This window comes from Hibiscus syriacus, unplaced genomic scaffold (assembly GCF_006381635.1).
Source record: "Hibiscus syriacus cultivar Baekdansim isolate YM2019G1 unplaced genomic scaffold, ASM638163v2 tig00111495_pilon, whole genome shotgun sequence".
Lineage (NCBI taxonomy): Eukaryota > Viridiplantae > Streptophyta > Magnoliopsida > Malvales > Malvaceae > Hibiscus > Hibiscus syriacus.
The window spans coordinates 233568-250202 of NW_024063103.1; the positions used below are offsets into that span (position 1 = coordinate 233568).

The 16635-nt window shown below is 36.9% G+C and overlaps 2 protein-coding genes and 1 pseudogene across 3 annotated transcripts; all 3 read right to left on the reverse strand.

Moving 5' to 3' along the window:
• Positions 1-640: 640 nt before the first annotated feature.
• LOC120163766 lies at positions 641-3034 on the reverse strand. The gene is made up of 5 exons (XM_039173606.1): positions 2334-3034; positions 2084-2303; positions 1603-1673; positions 1166-1493; positions 641-1066 (listed from the first exon to the last, which is right to left on the reverse strand). Exons 2-5 carry the CDS (start codon positions 2201-2203, stop codon positions 872-874), a joined length of 714 nt encoding a protein of 237 aa, XP_039029537.1. The 5' UTR covers positions 2204-2303; positions 2334-3034; the 3' UTR covers positions 641-871.
• Positions 3035-5094: 2060 nt separating this feature from the next.
• LOC120163778 lies at positions 5095-7927 on the reverse strand (annotated as a pseudogene).
• An 846-nt stretch (positions 7928-8773) lies between these two features.
• LOC120163797 (ubiquitin carboxyl-terminal hydrolase 23-like) lies at positions 8774-14998 on the reverse strand. Of its 2 annotated transcripts, none has more exons than XM_039173627.1 (11): positions 14529-14998; positions 13392-13506; positions 13069-13179; positions 12630-12802; positions 12127-12453; positions 11663-11788; positions 10601-11229; positions 10361-10532; positions 9640-10270; positions 9367-9463; positions 8774-9224 (listed from the first exon to the last, which is right to left on the reverse strand). In XM_039173627.1, exons 1-11 carry the CDS (start codon positions 14856-14858, stop codon positions 9080-9082), a joined length of 2856 nt encoding a protein of 951 aa, XP_039029558.1. In that variant the 5' UTR covers positions 14859-14998; the 3' UTR covers positions 8774-9079. The 2 variants fall into 2 exon arrangements, with proteins under 2 accessions (XP_039029558.1, XP_039029557.1); XM_039173626.1 differs by having other exon boundaries at positions 9367-9471; positions 9630-10270; positions 10361-10516; positions 10603-11229; positions 14529-14997.
• Positions 14999-16635: the final 1637 nt, after the last annotated feature.

The window sequence follows — 16635 nt, forward strand, 5'->3', positions numbered from 1 at the left end:
ATTTATTTTGTTCCTTCTTTCTGAGATCTTTTATTATTATTAAGACGAGAGTATTGTATTTCAGAGAAAAATATTAGTATTCGAATTCAACATAAACATCTTTGACCAATCGATCAATTAATGGATCTCTTCTTTCTTTCTTTTTTCTTTTTTCTTTTTTACAATTGTTTATGGTGATCATTATTAAGCTTTAAGATGACATTTAGAGGGAGAGATTAGGATTAATTCCACAGCTAAGGTTGTTAAATGAACAGGCAGTTCTTTAACTACCTTAACGAGGTTGTATTCCCATACCACTATCTTATCCCGAAGACCGCATGAATTGAGACTTAACCAAACATTCATCGTCTACTCGACATCTCAACTAGCTTCACCCACAGGAACAGTTATTTCTGTCCTTCCCAAAATTTTTAAAAACTCATCCCTCTTAAAATTATAAAATTCATCCTCTTCTTAAGATTTTAAAAATTCATCATCATAACATAAAATTATAAATTACACGTGTGTCTCTATTACTCGTGTTAGGGTTATTGTGTCTATGTTTTAGCCTACTCCAAATGCCCTTTTCATGGAGTTGCAGCCGGCCCCCTCCATTGCTTAGCAAGTGTTAAAAACAACGAGGCTAAGGAACAAAATTGTGGAATATGTCAACAAAGTTGCTTCTCGATTACTCCCAGCATCCACCATGAATCGTGATGCAAGTAAACATCATTTTCGATTGAGAATATATCAGATTCTCAAGCATCCATTTTCATGTTTATCTTCATAATAGGTGCAACTATATATATTGCAAAAGCGAGAAGAAGAGAGCAATAAAAAAGGGGAGGTACCGTCCCCTTCAAACTAAGCACTTCAGATTACCATACTTAAACTAAACCCTTAGTGCCACCTGATCTAGCCATGTGATCTTTCGCTTTCCCACTCTGCTCGGGCCGTTCCCGGTGTTCCAGCAGGCGGATAGCTTAATATCGTTGTGCTGCTCGTCGTTTACGATTCTGAATGAACTTTTCTTGAGTTCCTCTATTCTCGTTGAGTTAACATTAGCCTGTAGCTCTTCCTCCTGTGTCTGCAATGGAATGAAAGTTGACAAGAAATCAGCTCAAGATCAAAGATTGTAGCATACAAATTTACAGACAATAACTCGTACAAACTACCAGTAGATTACCGAAATCTGGTTTAAATCAAAAACCGGTGACATGCTTCGAGCAGCAGCATCCTTATCGCTGTAATGCGTTTCCTTCTGGTTCAAGTCGAAAGCCGGTAAAGAACTTGGCAAAGTAACTTCCTCCTTTTCACTATAAGTCTTTCCCTTCTGGTTCAAATCAAAACCAGTAGCTCGGTGTCGCAAAGAATGCTCCTTTCCGGTTGATTGCTTTCTCTTCATATCCGGCTTACTTCCGATAATAGTATTCAGTGGCTGCGCACAGAATTGTTCTGCCCGTGTGTTTGAAGATTGATTTTGCATCAAGAATTTGCGTCTCCTTTTCAAAAACCTAACAACAAATATGATCAAAATTCCAACCCTTAAACTTTATCTATATTAATAATTACAATGCTGATGTACTGCAAATCCTACAAATTTATGGAGGAACAAAATCATACCGGACTTCGGCCAAAAGGGTCGATTTTCGTTCTTTCAACATCTGCAATCTCTTTCTCATGGCCACTGTTTCCTGTAAAACACAGCAGAAATAAGTTGAGACTATAATCAGGGTTTGAGGCAAGTCTATAAAATACTAGTAATTTCAGAAACAATAAAAAAAGGTTAAATTTGATACAGCATGAAAGCCATGAAACTCGAGGATTTTGATGCAAAAAAAAAATCAATAATTCTATCATCAAACTTTACAGTAAACAATACATACATATACATTATAATCATTTTAGTCAATCAAACCTATGAAAGCTCCCAGGACCAAAACAACAGAGAGAACCATCAACTGAAACAATAAGATCCAACAGATCATTTCCAATTCATATTCTTATACCAAAAGAAAAACACAGAGAACTAAAAACACCGGATCTAATAAAAAAGTAAGAAAAAGCAACTCGAAATCTAAAAAATCAGCAAGAAAGTTAATACCTTGTGCAAGTCTTGAAAGTCTTGCAAAAGGCTCTGGTGTTTGAACCTGGCCGTTTGATCCTCGTACATGGCATGTCGAGAATACTCCACAGAAGCAGCAACCCCTTTCATCTTCTTCATGATCCAAAACACAGGAGGAGATTATGAGAATAACCCCCCACAAGGACCAAAAATAAGCAAATATGAAGAAGATAATGAGACAAGGGGGAGAAAGGAGAAGGGTATTTGATAAGAAAAAATGAGAAGTGGACAAGAAAATGATAAAGAGGAAAGAACAAGTGTGGAGAGAGAGAGAGAGAGAGAGAGAGAGGAAGTTTCTGGCTTTCCTGTTTAATCTGTGAAAAATCTGACCAAGACAAAGAAGCCCACATATTCAACTGGGTGAAAAATAAAAGTTGTATCTTTAGAGGAGTTGAGACAGTGATGAAGATGGCTTTTTTCGATGGGTTGCAGAAGGGTATTTCTGGTAGACATGGCTCTCTTTTTTTTGGAGCACAGTTGAAGACATCCATATCTGTATCTATCCATCTCCTCTCTATCTTTGCTTTCTTTTTCTTTTTCTTTTTCATTTATTTTTCTTCTACTATAGCATAAATTCTGGTCCTGCTGAGCTGAGCTGGGCCATTGAAAGAAAGAGTGTTCGGTGGTGTGTTGTTGTGGACTCTTGGATGGTGCGTGGAGTTTCCATCTTTCTTTCTTTCTTTTTCTGTGTGGCTTTTGGTGTGTGGTTTGCTGAAAATAAAGCAGTGAAAGATAAAATAGGATGATGATGATGGTGTTTTTTGATGTGTTTGTTCTTCTTGTCCTGTTGGTGCTGGCCTTGTTGGGGTGTTTCAGCTGCCCAATGAACCTTATTTTTAGGCTTTCACAGGCCACACAGTCATTATTTTCTTTTCAATGTTTTTGGAGTTACGTTAACATTATTACTATCGTAACTATTATATATCAGCCTCCTTGTCTTGTGAAATCCCAAATCTACCCTTTACTTTCCTTTGTTCTCAAGGATTCCTTCTCTCCTACCACCTTCCAAAAAAACCCCTCATCTATTGAAAAAAGAAGGGAATAAACCTCAAATTTGGCTTCAAGTTAGAAGGTCATAGTCAGTCAACTTAAAGTGAATTTTATAGCATCAAATCCCATTTGCAGGCTTCCTTAATAGTTCCCCGTGTTATTAAATTGGCTAAAGTGTCAGTAATTCATCTGTTATATACCCTTTGAATTCATGGTCTATGAGAGATTGAGGGTGAAAAAGAAAGCTGCTATGGGGGTTCTCTTGAAATCTGTAAACACCAGTCGGTGACCAGATGCTTACTATTGTTTATTCATTTAAAATTATGCAACCCTCTGTCTAAAAGATGCAACAAATCATATGTGTGATGCATTATTTATGTATGACAGTTTCAGATAGAGAACACAGAGAGAACTCTAGCTTGTTCTTTTTCCAATAATTAATGTTATCTGATATGGACATGTGAGTGTGTGAACATAAAGATTAAGCATCAACACCCATCACTCGTCCAAAAGGAAATAAATATGCTTTCAGCTTAAGCAATGGATTCTCCATCATCACCATCAAGTGCTGGTAACTTTGCTTATGAGTTAAGCTAGTGGGTCATTAAATGACAAATAGAAAACAAAGTGATCGCTCTCCCCACCATTGACGACTTGTGGTGCTCACTGTTACTGTTTACATATCAAAATTGTTCCCTTATTTGCCCTTTAAACTGAAAATGATAATGCTGCAAATGAAACTGCCCTGTGTAAAATACTTGAATTCTGAATGTATCATCATTTTGGCGACCACTGTTTGTGGTCCCTGTCCCATGGAAAGCTGACACTGACAGAACACAGAAAAAAAGAAAGAAGAAGAAGAGAGCCAAGGCAAATGACTGACCCTGCAACTGCACTGTTTTAAAAGTCAAAGCTACTTGAAGCAGCAGAAGCTCGATGCCATACGAACTTGGATCTACAATATTACGAAATGTGGAGAGCTGTTGAAGCAGGGTCAGTAAAAGTAGGTTCCAAAGGCCTTTTACAGTTATGGATACTGTTTTCTGTACCTAGAAACATCTTATCACTGTAACATTCGGAAGCGTACCATCACATTGCCACACCATCTTTACAAAACATAGAACAGCATGAAGGAATTTGGAGTTAAAACTATTGATTCTAAAGAAAGGCTCGAGGTTGGTCGAATTTGGAGGTTTAGATGACATTTTTAACACAAGGAGAAGCTAAGTGGATTTTTCTAGTTCAAAACTTAGAATGTGTTTAGATATAACTGTTAGAACCTAGCTTAAAACCTGCCATGCCACGATCCATTCGAACCCCAGACTTGTTGAATGCCGCTTTCTTAGTTCTTACGAGTGGCCGCTGACTGCATATTCCAAGTTAAGCCTCGGGGTTTGCAATGCAAACCAGCTGGTAGTGACTTGTTTTATTTATGCAGATTTAGCCCTGAAGCTCTAGGTGTGCGAGCTATAAATGGAATGCTTTGCTGGTAATTCCAAGTCCCGCTTGAAGCAACGCTGCATACAGACGTGCCATTGCTCGACATAGTTGCTTATGGATGATACAGTTTCGCTGCAGTTTCGAGGATTGTTCGGAGTTACAGTTTCTATGTTTGTGTATGGGGGAGGAGGCCAAGAGGTCTGAACATCATTCAAGCAAGCGCCATGACATTTGATCGCTTCAAAGCGTATAAGTCACGACAAGAAATTCTCAATTCCTCGGATTACTGTACTTTGTTGTGCTCTGCATACAAGCTAGTGTTGAAATTCCTGGATTTCCAACAAAGAGCTTGCTTATACCATGCAAACCACTGATTTGAATTCTTTTTTTTTATATTTATTTCCCTCAAGAACAGAGATGAACTAAGCACTATTCTGTGAGCATCGCTTAAGTTGCAATAAAAGATCAATCTATCTTTAATGATGAGTAGATAAGCCTTATGAACCACAAGCATGCACAGAAACCAATTGTTACCGTTAGCACGAAGAATGCATAAGATTCAATCAACATATACCCGAAGTACAAAATTCCGGCTTTGTGATCTCAAGCTTGGTGAAGAAGTAGTAGGCAGAATAGAGGAATAGGTAAAGGCCCGATGAACCCGAAGTCAAGTATGACCTCCACCACCACAGGTAATCCTCACTGCATAGCTGGAAGTAGCAGATAACAATGGTGATCTCGGCAGAGGTGACAATAAGAATGACAAAGACGATGAAGAGGAAGCCGAATATGTAATAAAATTGATGCAACCATATTGAGGTGAGGATGAAAAAAAGCTCAATGAAAATGACCCCAAATGGAAGTATGCCACCGATTAGGATGAAGAAGACCGAGTTCATGTACCATACACGTTTAGGAATTTGCCTTGGGATCTTATTAGTTTTCACTGTATCCTCAATTGCTGGCTTCTTGAAACAGATATAACCACCTACGAAAACAAGCTGGACCGAAATGCCAAACCATAAAAATACCAGAGCAAACATGGTTCCGAATGGTACCGCCCCAGAGGATTTCTGGCCCCAGATCAGAGCATTCAAGACGGAGAAAATGGCAGAGACTGTTGCGGGGAACATAACAGCCGTTTTGAGTGTAATTTTCTTCCACTCTGTTCCCTTGGACTTCTTATAGAGACACCTGATGAATATCCGGCGAACATGCCCATGAAGACCCAGAGTAGAAGTATGGCTGTCATTATCCCACCTCTGTTTGAGGGGGAGAGGAAGCCTAGGAGAGCAAAGATAAGGGTAACAAGAACCATAAAGAAAAACCGAATCCCGGTTCCGACTGACGCACAAAGTAAGTCGAAATTCGTTGGAGGCCTAAAAACATCCCCATGGACCAGTTTCCACCCTGACTCCACTTGAACTTCTTCTTGGTTTTCAAGTTGGTTGTACTTTGAGATATCCCGATAAAGAGCCCGCAGCATGATCATGGCTACCATCCCCGAGAGGAAAAGAGCAATCATCAAAGAATTAAAAATCGAGAACCAATGAACTTGATCATCAGCAACCAGAAGATAGGAATTCCATCGGAATGCCCACTTTATATCACTTTCCTGCAAGACGACAAGAAGGAGCAAGTTTCACTAATGAGATAACATCAGAACTGGAATCGTTGTTTTATGAAGAGTTTCAAGGAACTACCTGGAAATCCACATCATATGTAAAGATTATCTCCTTGTCGTCAAGCTCCTGAGGTGGTTCGGAACCTGTAACTGCACGTTTTGCATGGGGATCACAGGTAATCAGACGTGTCTTCTCATTCCAATGACCATCATATTCATGTTTAACGCTACATTCATCAAAACGATTCGCTAAGAAATCTACAAAATAAACACCAACACCGTTGATGTCATATCATAAATAATGTAAATTTTAACTTGAATGGATTGACCCCAAATCCAACGATTCTTGTAGAATTTGCCGGTGGATCCATGTGATATTTGACCGTAAATGACAAGCGATTGTAGATAAAATGTTTTTCTTTCTTGCTCTGCACGTAAGAAACCAGAAAAATCAGGAATTGTTAGCCTCAACAACCTTGCAAAAAGATCAAAATTATTCTACAAAAGTGACAATCAATCCAGCATTTACCCCAGCATACTTTCCTCAAAGACCAACATGAAATCCTTGCTGATACACTACAGCATTTTCCTGATCGGCCTTTATCGGAACGACCAATGGAAGGTTATCCAAAATCCTGCCACAAGCAATTCATCATTATTGGTTGCTACTCATACAAGAAACGGAAAACTACAATTAAGAATTTTCCGAACGAGAGCCTCACATGTTAACCCGATACTCATATTCAATCTTATCCCTGAATGCTGTCATCATTTCTTTGTCAAGAATCTTAGGACACACAACATTGCACATTTGTGGTTCTCTCATTTTAAACTGCAAATATACAAGCCTGTCAACCACTGAAAAGCCCGAAATACAGTAAATAAAAATAAAGAAATGATCATGGAATCCAAACCAACCACATAAGGAGAATTTTCAATTCGATCACCAGGGAGAATTTCTCCAAGATTCTCTGCAACGTCAAGTATGTGTTCGGGCTGACAATAGGGCAGAGAATAGTAAGAATAAGGAAGTAGCGTTTTAGTTGAAGTCAGCTTATTCACTTTCACCAACAATGGATCCCCCTGCATAAATGGAGAGAGTACTCGGTAAAATTACACTGAAACCATCCCTTTGACACGGTAAGCTTTAAGGAATGTCTAAAATTCATAAATGTTCTTCGAACTTTGAGCCAAACTGACCATTGAAACGTGTATCGATAATAAACAAATAACTTTTTTTTTTTAATAGTGAGAGGTGAATACAAAAATAGTGTTTGTTCAAATCTTTTCTTAATCATTAACAATATACACCCTCACAGTTGGTCAAACCCGGTGATTACAATTGATCAAATATGTGACATCTATTGAAAATAACATTCACTTTTACCATTACTACTGAGGTCACTCAATGGGTTCAACAAACTGTTTAATGCTACGTAAACTATTTAAACTAGACACTTATCAAACTTAACTTCCATAGAATCATGAAATGCAAATTAATTAAACCAAAATGGCCATTCCAGAGTTCATAAAAAGCAAATCTGAATAAAACCCGACAGCAGAATGGAAAAATCAATTCAACCCAAAGATCCAAATTACATGACAATGGATGATGATGTTGATGCATGCATGCATGTATGCATGTAACGATAACTGACCTTTTGAAAATCTTCAGGGGCAACACCAGGGAGGTAGAAGCAACGGGCACCAAGGAAGAAGAAAGCAAACAATGTCCATGCGACACTAAACCTATGAGTATGACACGTCATGGGTTCTGCCCGGATCTAGATCCTATTACCCGATTCCCACTTTCCCTGTATTGAATACTGAACAAAAACAACAATAAAAAAGAAAATGAAAGAGCCTGCTTTGCAGAATTATGATGTTTGTGAGGAAAGAAATGGAGTGAATGAGAGAGAGAGCAGGAAAAGGGTGGTTAGTTGGAAAGGACAAGATGAACCATTGGATTAAAATTCACTGGTTCTGATGGACGGTCATTACTCTTCAACAGGTGGACTTACAATACGGTAAATTAAACCACCAACTTTTAGAAATCATTGCATAGGAAAAGGAATGTCATTGATAAAAAAATGCTATTTTATTTAAAAGATGATTAAAAATTTTTGAATATAGTATTACAATCAGCGATGAATTGAACAAAAGAGAGAATTTTTGCCCTTTCTCTTTCAATCTATTTGTTATCTTCAAAAACTATACGTTCATCGATAGAACAACAAAATCCAAAGTACGAAAAGAGCTAGAAAATGTTGGTATATTACATGCGTGTGAGTTTAGCTGTTCAAAAATGAGGAATTACTTCACAAAAGGTTGTTCATAAAAGAGAAAGAACAGCAGAGAGAAACTGAAATATGTATGAAGGGAGACAACAGTCGACAATTCTTCCAAGCATTACTGCAGCCAGTGTTACTACAAAGCTAAGTTTTTTTTTTATCTGGAAGCATTAGATCGTCAACAAATTTACCCAAAAAGAACAAGAAAGTGTTAACAGAGCTTCAAGTTTGGAGGAATGAAAGTAAATTTGCCAACCTGTAGGGAAAGTAAAGTTTTTAAGCGTTATATATACGACCATAAAAATCAACTACAACCAAAACTTACTACCACAAGTTCTTTATTACTTACAAAAAGGTCCTTTTGGCCCGTGGTTCCAAAACCAAGGTCATACAATGATATCCATCTCTCTTTCCCTAGTGAAGAAATTCCGGCAAAAAACAAATAAAAAAGGGGGTGGGGAATTCTAATGTTGATTTTTTGTTTCTCTCCACTTTAAACACTCTCCTGGTTCCAAATTACAATTTAGCTCATTCTCAACAAGACAGCAAGAATTACTCGTAAACTACAACAGTAGACAGAAGTCAAAATTGCTCCAATTCGATAAAGGATTTCTTTCATGTCCTGAACGGTCAGTATTCTGAACTAGAATGGTTCAACTCGGCCTTCTTAAAATGTGTTTTCTTGCTGGCAATTTGTTGGAAAAGATTTGGACCACCAAACTTGTGCTTATTTTGCCTAATCTTCTTCCGCTTACCCCTGTCATATTCTTCATCCCTGTAAAAGATTAAACATGCACTAGGAGATTACAACCTTCAAACCAGTCAATGCTATTAGGGAAAAAACATTATTTTCCGGATCTTAACAAAACTAGCAGTTGGAATAAAAATATAAAAAGAAAGCATCTATGTTCACTCACCATTCATCTGGAGTGTAACCGATTCCTTTACTTTCCATAATATTTGCTTCTTCGGTCAGAAGCGGTGATGCTATGCCCATATCATCCCATCTTGCAACTGCAGCAAGTAAAACAAGCAAAAGAATGACATGAATGGAGTGAAAGCATAAAAAATTTAAATGCAGATGCTGCACTTCTGAACGCAAGAAATGAATTTCAAAGGTACGAGACAAAAAAAAAGTAGCTGAAATATAGATATTTCAGATAAATTGCGCACAATAGTCTCCCCCAGACCTTGGGTAAGGTCATGCCTATTTGAAGATGAATCTATTCTTCCCTCTTTCAAAGAATCCACTTCTCTTGAATTATGCCAGTTTGCTTCTAAAACTGAGCCAGAACTCCTTTCTGCTTGTTTATCACTTGCAACAGTGCCATTCTGATAAATCCTCTTCTTAACTTCTCCATTTATATTATTCGTCAAGGAACCGGAGTTGTTAACACTTTTTAGAGCAGTACCACTGGCTGGCTTTTTCCTCCTACGATGATTCTTTCCCAAACTGATTGCGCTGGAATTCTCGGATGTAGATGGCCCCAGATCTAAGGGTAAACAATCTTTATCCAATAAAATTTCTTTACGAACATGAGCATTTATTGTGCGTTTCATGCTCCTTTTAAGTTTCTTCTTGCTCTGTATGTGCAGAGATGCCCTGAAAAATTTTAATCTTACGCCAATATGCATGTTTTTAAGCTGACACTTGAGATGCTTCTTCTTTGGCTTTTTATTGGGATCATATCCAGGTGCTTGAGTTTCCAAAGATCCATTGGGAATGCTACAAGGGGGTTTGGAAAGATTCTTTCGGCTACTATCATCTCCCCTCTTGTTTAGTGTCTTATCAATGGTGCTGTGGCAGGGAACATCTCCAACCTGGAAATGAAATGAGAAAAAACAGAAATCAATATACAAGTACTACTATGTTTACCAGTGTTAGATATTGAATATGATAAGTACTATCACCTGACTACTGTCACAGTTTGGCTTATCTGGTGACCTGGTAGCCTGAACATCCTTCAATTTTTCATTAGCAGTACTCATGGATAGAGCTTCACCAGGAACTTTCTTCACTGCTTTATTTTCCAAATCTTCTAGCGCAGCAGTACTTGAAACCCCAATCTTTGAAGCAAAATTAGATAGAAAAATTAGAGAGAGGTGGAAATGACACCCATGTAGGGAAAAGTGGATAAAACTTGCATATTTACCTTCAACAAGGTCTGTTTACTCACAATCGTTGCAGTGCCTGTGTTCTGGAGACCACCACAATCGGGTAATATGGTCAATGGGATTCCAAGACCCGTTTTAGAGTTTCCCCTCTCATGGCAGTCACTATCTTTGACACCAGTAGTAACGGTTGAATTTTCAGTATTAGTAACATTGCCAACCACAGAATAGGCTGATGATTGCAAGTTTTCACCGTGAACCAGGTTTGAAGCACAAGCTTGTGATGAGCCCTGTAATGGTACATTGGAAGGGGGTAACATAGACTCCTTAAGCACCGAGTCTTCTGACATTGGCTGGGCATTATTTGGCTGAGTTGGCACTACCTTCATGATTGTTTCCCTTGACAAGCTACCATTAGCAGTAACATTTTGAATCATAGCAGCATAAGAGCCTGAAGCACTTAACTTATGACCAACAGGACCAGTCTGCACATGCTCTTTCAGATTTTGATTGAAAACAGACCTTCCGTTAACATTTGCTTTTAAGTTGTCCTTCTGAAGAATATCAATAGCTTTTATTGGAGCAGTATTTCTTCTATCTCTGTCACGAACATAGAACAACATGTAAGCTTTCTGCTCCATAACAGTCTGCTCACTGACTTGGACAACCTGTTGCATTATGTTTGAAACAAATAAGGGTAATTCTCAAGGTCAAAGTTAAAACTTCTAGTGAGAGATCTTTCAAGTAATAGAATAAGAAAGAAGAGCAGTTCATCATCCCTACCCTTATATCTCTGTAAATCCCACTACATGTGATGATAGAAATCTATGGTATATGCCGTATTTGCATAAACTAAAGTAGTCATCAAGTTCCAATAATGGACATCTCTTATAACTTACAAACAATGAGCTTCTACATCTTGCAAAAATGATAATGGTTCATCATCTTGATCCTTTTTCCATTTTTACAGCAAATTGAAGAAAACAAGATTGTTCCACATAAGAGGATAATATCCACTCACTGATGATCCTACGAGCAGTCTCATAAAATGAAAAAAATCTAAAATGAAAAAAATCTAAAAGGAAATTTTGTTTCAAATACCCTGTTGTCATCAAGGGAATACCAAAGGCCAGTTGATGTGCGAACAAAACAGTAGTAGTGGCCAGAATGAGTGCTCCATCCACAATGAACCAGAACACCATAAAGAGTGTATTTCAAATCTCCTTCCTGCCAATTCCAGCAAGCTTAACTTTTCAACCAGTTATATAAAGCATGATATCAAAGTTATTGGAAACACAGATTACATGCATAGTCTCCACACAGAAGAATGCTTGTACATACTGAATGCAAGATTCAAAAATCGAAAAGAATATATATAAAGTGAACAGTAAATTTCTTCCTAGGATCAAGGCCATTAAAAGTCATATGAGAAAGAAACTTGTATGGCATTGCATTATTCTTGTTATACTACTTTTGATGTCACCCAAAGAAGGGTACAAAATATAAATAACCTACAAACACACTTAACAGAGAAACGTAGCGACATCCAACAGAAGCTTACTCACATTGGAACCACTGACAAACGGTTTCATGTCTAAGGTCCGACCAAATTCAACTTTGCGGTCATTCTTTTGCCCGAAATCATATGCCCAGAATCTCTTTAGATGGATGGTAAGTACATGTGGTGCATTGTAAACTGTGAGCTGTTTGGTTGCCTGAACATTTTGCTTGCATCGTTGGCACTGATACTGCCGCTCTCCTCCATCTAAAAGCTCCGCAGCAGTGAAATTTTTAAGTGCTTTATGCAAGGAATCAGCCTTAACTATTTCAAGACTTAAATCTAGGAAGGGATCAAATGTGCTGGAGCCGTAAGAACACTGCAAACATTTAACCTGAAGATATAACAAGAAAATATTATATAATGCATAGAAACACCATTCCATAAGAAGTTTGAACATGAGTTGGAATATATATCAAGTACATGAATTTTCACTGAATAATTGCAACACATCCAAAATTGTGTACAAATCGATGATAGCATTCAGCAAAAAGAATAAAAAGAATATACCTGACTACGAAGACGACCACCAAAGATCTTGTGTACCAAACTCTTCTCATAAGCACTGGGGGATTCACTTGATACTCCTGAAGGTAAGCAGCACTTGTGCATGGATTCTAGCAGGTTTACCATGTATTCGTGTGCATCCTCCTGTTGAGAATTTCGGAAGTTCCGAGATATGCCTAAGCATAAGATAAGAATTACAAGTTCTGGAAACTAGAGAGCAAAATGTCTTACTCAGGAGAGACGATATAGTCAGTAATATTAATGGTAATTCAGGTTTAATTTTGTGTCTTTAACATAAAAATAACTCCCTCAAATGAATTTCAGAAATTTATAATTAACAACATTAACTAATCTCTTTCGGGTAGGGGCTAGAAAGGAAATTTCTCATACACATCAGCTGAACAACAAAAAAGTCAATGGCATAAATATACAAAAAGGATACAGCGCAGGTTTGAGACCAGATCATTTGGTGCTAAAATCCTCCCAGTTGATTGTAGAGCACGCCTGACATGTTTCTGGATAGCACATAAGGCACAAAATCCAGCAATTCGACCTTTCATAAACAAAATGAAACATGAACATCATCAGACAGAAAATATATGAACAGGACATGTAAAACTAGACTTGCACTTAAGGCCAGAACATAACAACCATACGCATAAACACCGAGACACAAAAGCTAAAACACTTGTCCTATATTGTACCACATAACAAGAAGAAAAGAACAATAAAGAGTTAAAGACAAAAAATTATAATTTTGCTCACAAGAATTTTGATGATTGCCGCTTTGTAGATAAGCTACTAAAGGCTCTGTGTATGTCAAACATTGCAATACCGAATTAAGAAAACACGTGTTTCCAAGATTCTCCAAACCAGCACCCTGTCAGTTTTTAAAGCCATGTCAGTGGCTGAATTAAGGATGAGTCTAAAATACAACTGGTTAATATAAGGCTAAAATGACAAAAAAATCGGTTGTAACTGAAATACTTATCAAGAGTGTAACTTTTTAGAGTAATCTGGTGTAACACTCTAAATATGAAAACTAAAGGAAATAGGAAGAATCAAAGATTTAGAGAAGAAAATAACATAAGAACAGTGAGGAGCAGAGGAAGAATAGAAGCAGAAACTGCAAAAGGGGAAAGCCATATTCATTTCATTCATATCATTTTTCATATATTCCTAACCCCAAACATATTATATTTATAACCAATGAAGCCCAAAACCCACTATACATTTATTTATTTGTAAAAAGACTCTTTACAATACTTCCCGATCGGGAAATGTCCTTGTCTGCAAGGATTAAAACATGGAACAAAATTCGGATAGCAATCGAATCTTGTGCTCTTTCCTGAAAATCTTTAAATGGTTGGACCAAGCGTTCTTGAATGCTCTTTTCACAATATCCGATGTCTGATCGTGAACTAGTAATAATCTTGCCATGGTTACATTGGCGAACCAGCGTCCCCCGGGGTCAAAAGCCTCACGATTCAATTCATAATTTCCCTTGTCAAATGTTTTCACTCGAACAACAAATGGATACACGTTTGGGTAATATTTGAAACTGAAAATTTTACATTATTCTTAACAAATAATGTAAATTACATAATTATTCTGATTACAACCTAAAAAGTTACCGCACAGCAGAATTACCCCTAAATTAACAGTAAAAAACTACCTATACTATCACACAGAAATCTCAAAACCGCATATGAAAAACAGACCCCCGCTTGTTTAAGATGTGTATAAAAGCAAGCTCAAATAAGTAACCCGTTTAACCATTCATGAAATCATCCACAACAAAACAAGAAAAAGGATAAAATTTCAATGAAGTCATAAAATAAAGAAATACTAAGCGCCACGGAGATAAGATTGAACATAAAAGAACCCGAAATAAAAGCTTACAATTTTACGAAAAGTATTCTTCAAACTGAGAACTGGATCCAAACCATTCTCCCACATATCCGTCCCATCAACCTTCCTTCCTGTAACACCCGATAGATCAGACCCTACTCCGTTTACTCGCTTCGAATCTAGCCCAGGGTTTAGCGTCTGTATTATAAAATCCCCACCGTCCAATCCCTTAAAGGGCTTCCTCGCTGGATGAAACTCGATCTTTTTCTTAGACAGATCAAAATTGGAAGAAGAAGCTACCGAGCAGTTTCGAAGATCCGAACGCTCCTCCATTTCAGCTTCGACTGTCAATTCCGAGCTACTAATCATCGATGCTTCCATGTTCAATAAGCAGTAAAATTTGTCCCCGTTTTCAATCCAAACGAAAGGAGATTTTTCAGTGGAAGAAAATGCACAAAAATAACGATAATAAAGCAGAGAGCTATTTCGGCTTCTAAGAAAGAGCAGGAGAAAGAGAGAGACGAAGCTCACTATTAAACCCTACAGCAAATACCCCCAACAAAAAAAAGGCTGAATACCAAAATAAGTGCCCAAACTATACCCATTTTTCAAAATAGTTACCTAAACTAATTTTCGTCTCATGTAGGTGACTAACGTTACCTATTTAGATGTTTGAGTTGGTAACGGTGTTAATTTTCCCGTTAAATGACACGTTTTTATAACCTGCTAATTTTAAAAAAATTATTTAAAATTATATATATTTTTAAAAAATAAAAAACAAAAATTTTGAAATAAATTTAAAACTTTAAAAACTTTTATTTTAACCCCTAAACCCATGTCGACTGCCGCCTTTAACGTCGGCGAAGCTCCCCCGAACTCTAGGATTAAAATCATGATTCCACACAATTTTGTCGGCCAATCGACGGAAAATACGACGGTATATGAGTAGGAGGATTGCAAGGACTACGTCGATGGTGTAATCGTGACCGGAAATGACAGAGGCAGCAGATTAAGGTTAGAATTTTAGATTTTGGAGTTATTTAATAACATAAGTTAGTTTTTTATAAATATCATAATATTTTTAATATTTTATTTAAAAAATAAATTTCACAATCATCATATTATGACACGTGTCACTTAACGGTGAAATTAACGTAGTTAACGATTCGGATAAATAATGTTTGTAACGTTAGACACATGAATAAACAAAATTAATTTAAAACTATTTAAGAAAATCAGTATAATTTTATCACTTATTTTTTTATAAAGCCAACAAAAATAATATTTTTCTAATGGGAAGTTGATATGTTAACGTGGGGCGCGACGCAGCTGATTATAATTAGTTGGTGCAACGCGCTTAGGAACAACCAATAAGGAACCGCCACGACAGGAGAAATATAACATATGTTTCATAAGATGCCCCGAGTTCTTGTCATTTTGTGTGGCTGGACTGAAACATACAAAAGAGCTATAAATACAATTTTCCCGAATAATAAAAGGAGTATCTGTTCCTTTTAATTATAAGGCAAATGAGGTATTAGTTTACTTAGTATTAAACTTTTAAAAGTTTTGATCCTTTTTCATCTTTGGTTGATAGACAATAACATTAATTTTAATATTAGTCACTAATTGTTGGTGTTTTCTTTAATTTTCTTTAATTTTTTCTTTATTTCTAATAACTATATTTTTATGCTGTGTTTTTCACTATTTTTTAATTAAGGGTGTTCAAATCCGGGTACCCGAAATTTCGGATCCTCAACTACTTGATTGGTCGGCTCGTGTCCCGACCCAGATGTTACAGGTATCCGGTAATCATGTACTCAGATTTCCGACCCAGGTGTTCAAATTATTAATTAAAAAACATACACAAATTTAAATGTTTGAATTACATACTCCAACATCTAAACATTAAATTTAAAAGTTAGAAATAAAAAATTCAATATTATAATATAAATAAACCATGTTTAAAGTAGTGGAGGATAAATATTAGGTGCTATTCGTCATTTTAAAAGATGGGATGGACTTGTAATATCTCACTTTGTATTTGTAGATGATGTCATTTTTTTATAGGGTTGACAGAAATGTAGAAACAATTTTAAGTGCCTTAGCCCGATTTAGTTACTTTTCGGGTCACAAGATCAATGGTCGGAAAACCCTT

What these genes read in the sequence shown, in the direction of transcription:
- LOC120163766 (XM_039173606.1), bottom strand. Translation starts at nt 2,203, where the DNA reads ATGAAGAAGATGAAAGGGGTTGCTGCTTCTGTGGAGTATTCTCGACAT. An exon ending in ACCCTTTTGGCCGAAGTCCG is followed by an intron (nt 1,494 to 1,602) that starts GTATGATTTTGT and finishes ATTTGTTGTTAG; the next exon opens with GTTTTTGAAAAGGAGACGCA. An exon ending in TTGATTTAAACCAGATTTCG is followed by an intron (nt 1,067 to 1,165) that starts GTAATCTACTGG and finishes ATTCCATTGCAG; the next exon opens with ACACAGGAGGAAGAGCTACA.
- LOC120163797 (XM_039173627.1), bottom strand. Translation starts at nt 14,858, where the DNA reads ATGGAAGCATCGATGATTAGTAGCTCGGAATTGACAGTCGAAGCTGAA. An exon ending in ATTCCCTTGATGACAACAGG is followed by an intron (nt 11,230 to 11,662) that starts GTATTTGAAACA and finishes ATAATGCAACAG; the next exon opens with GTTGTCCAAGTCAGTGAGCA. An exon ending in CAAACTGTGACAGTAGTCAG is followed by an intron (nt 10,271 to 10,360) that starts GTGATAGTACTT and finishes TTTCATTTCCAG; the next exon opens with GTTGGAGATGTTCCCTGCCA.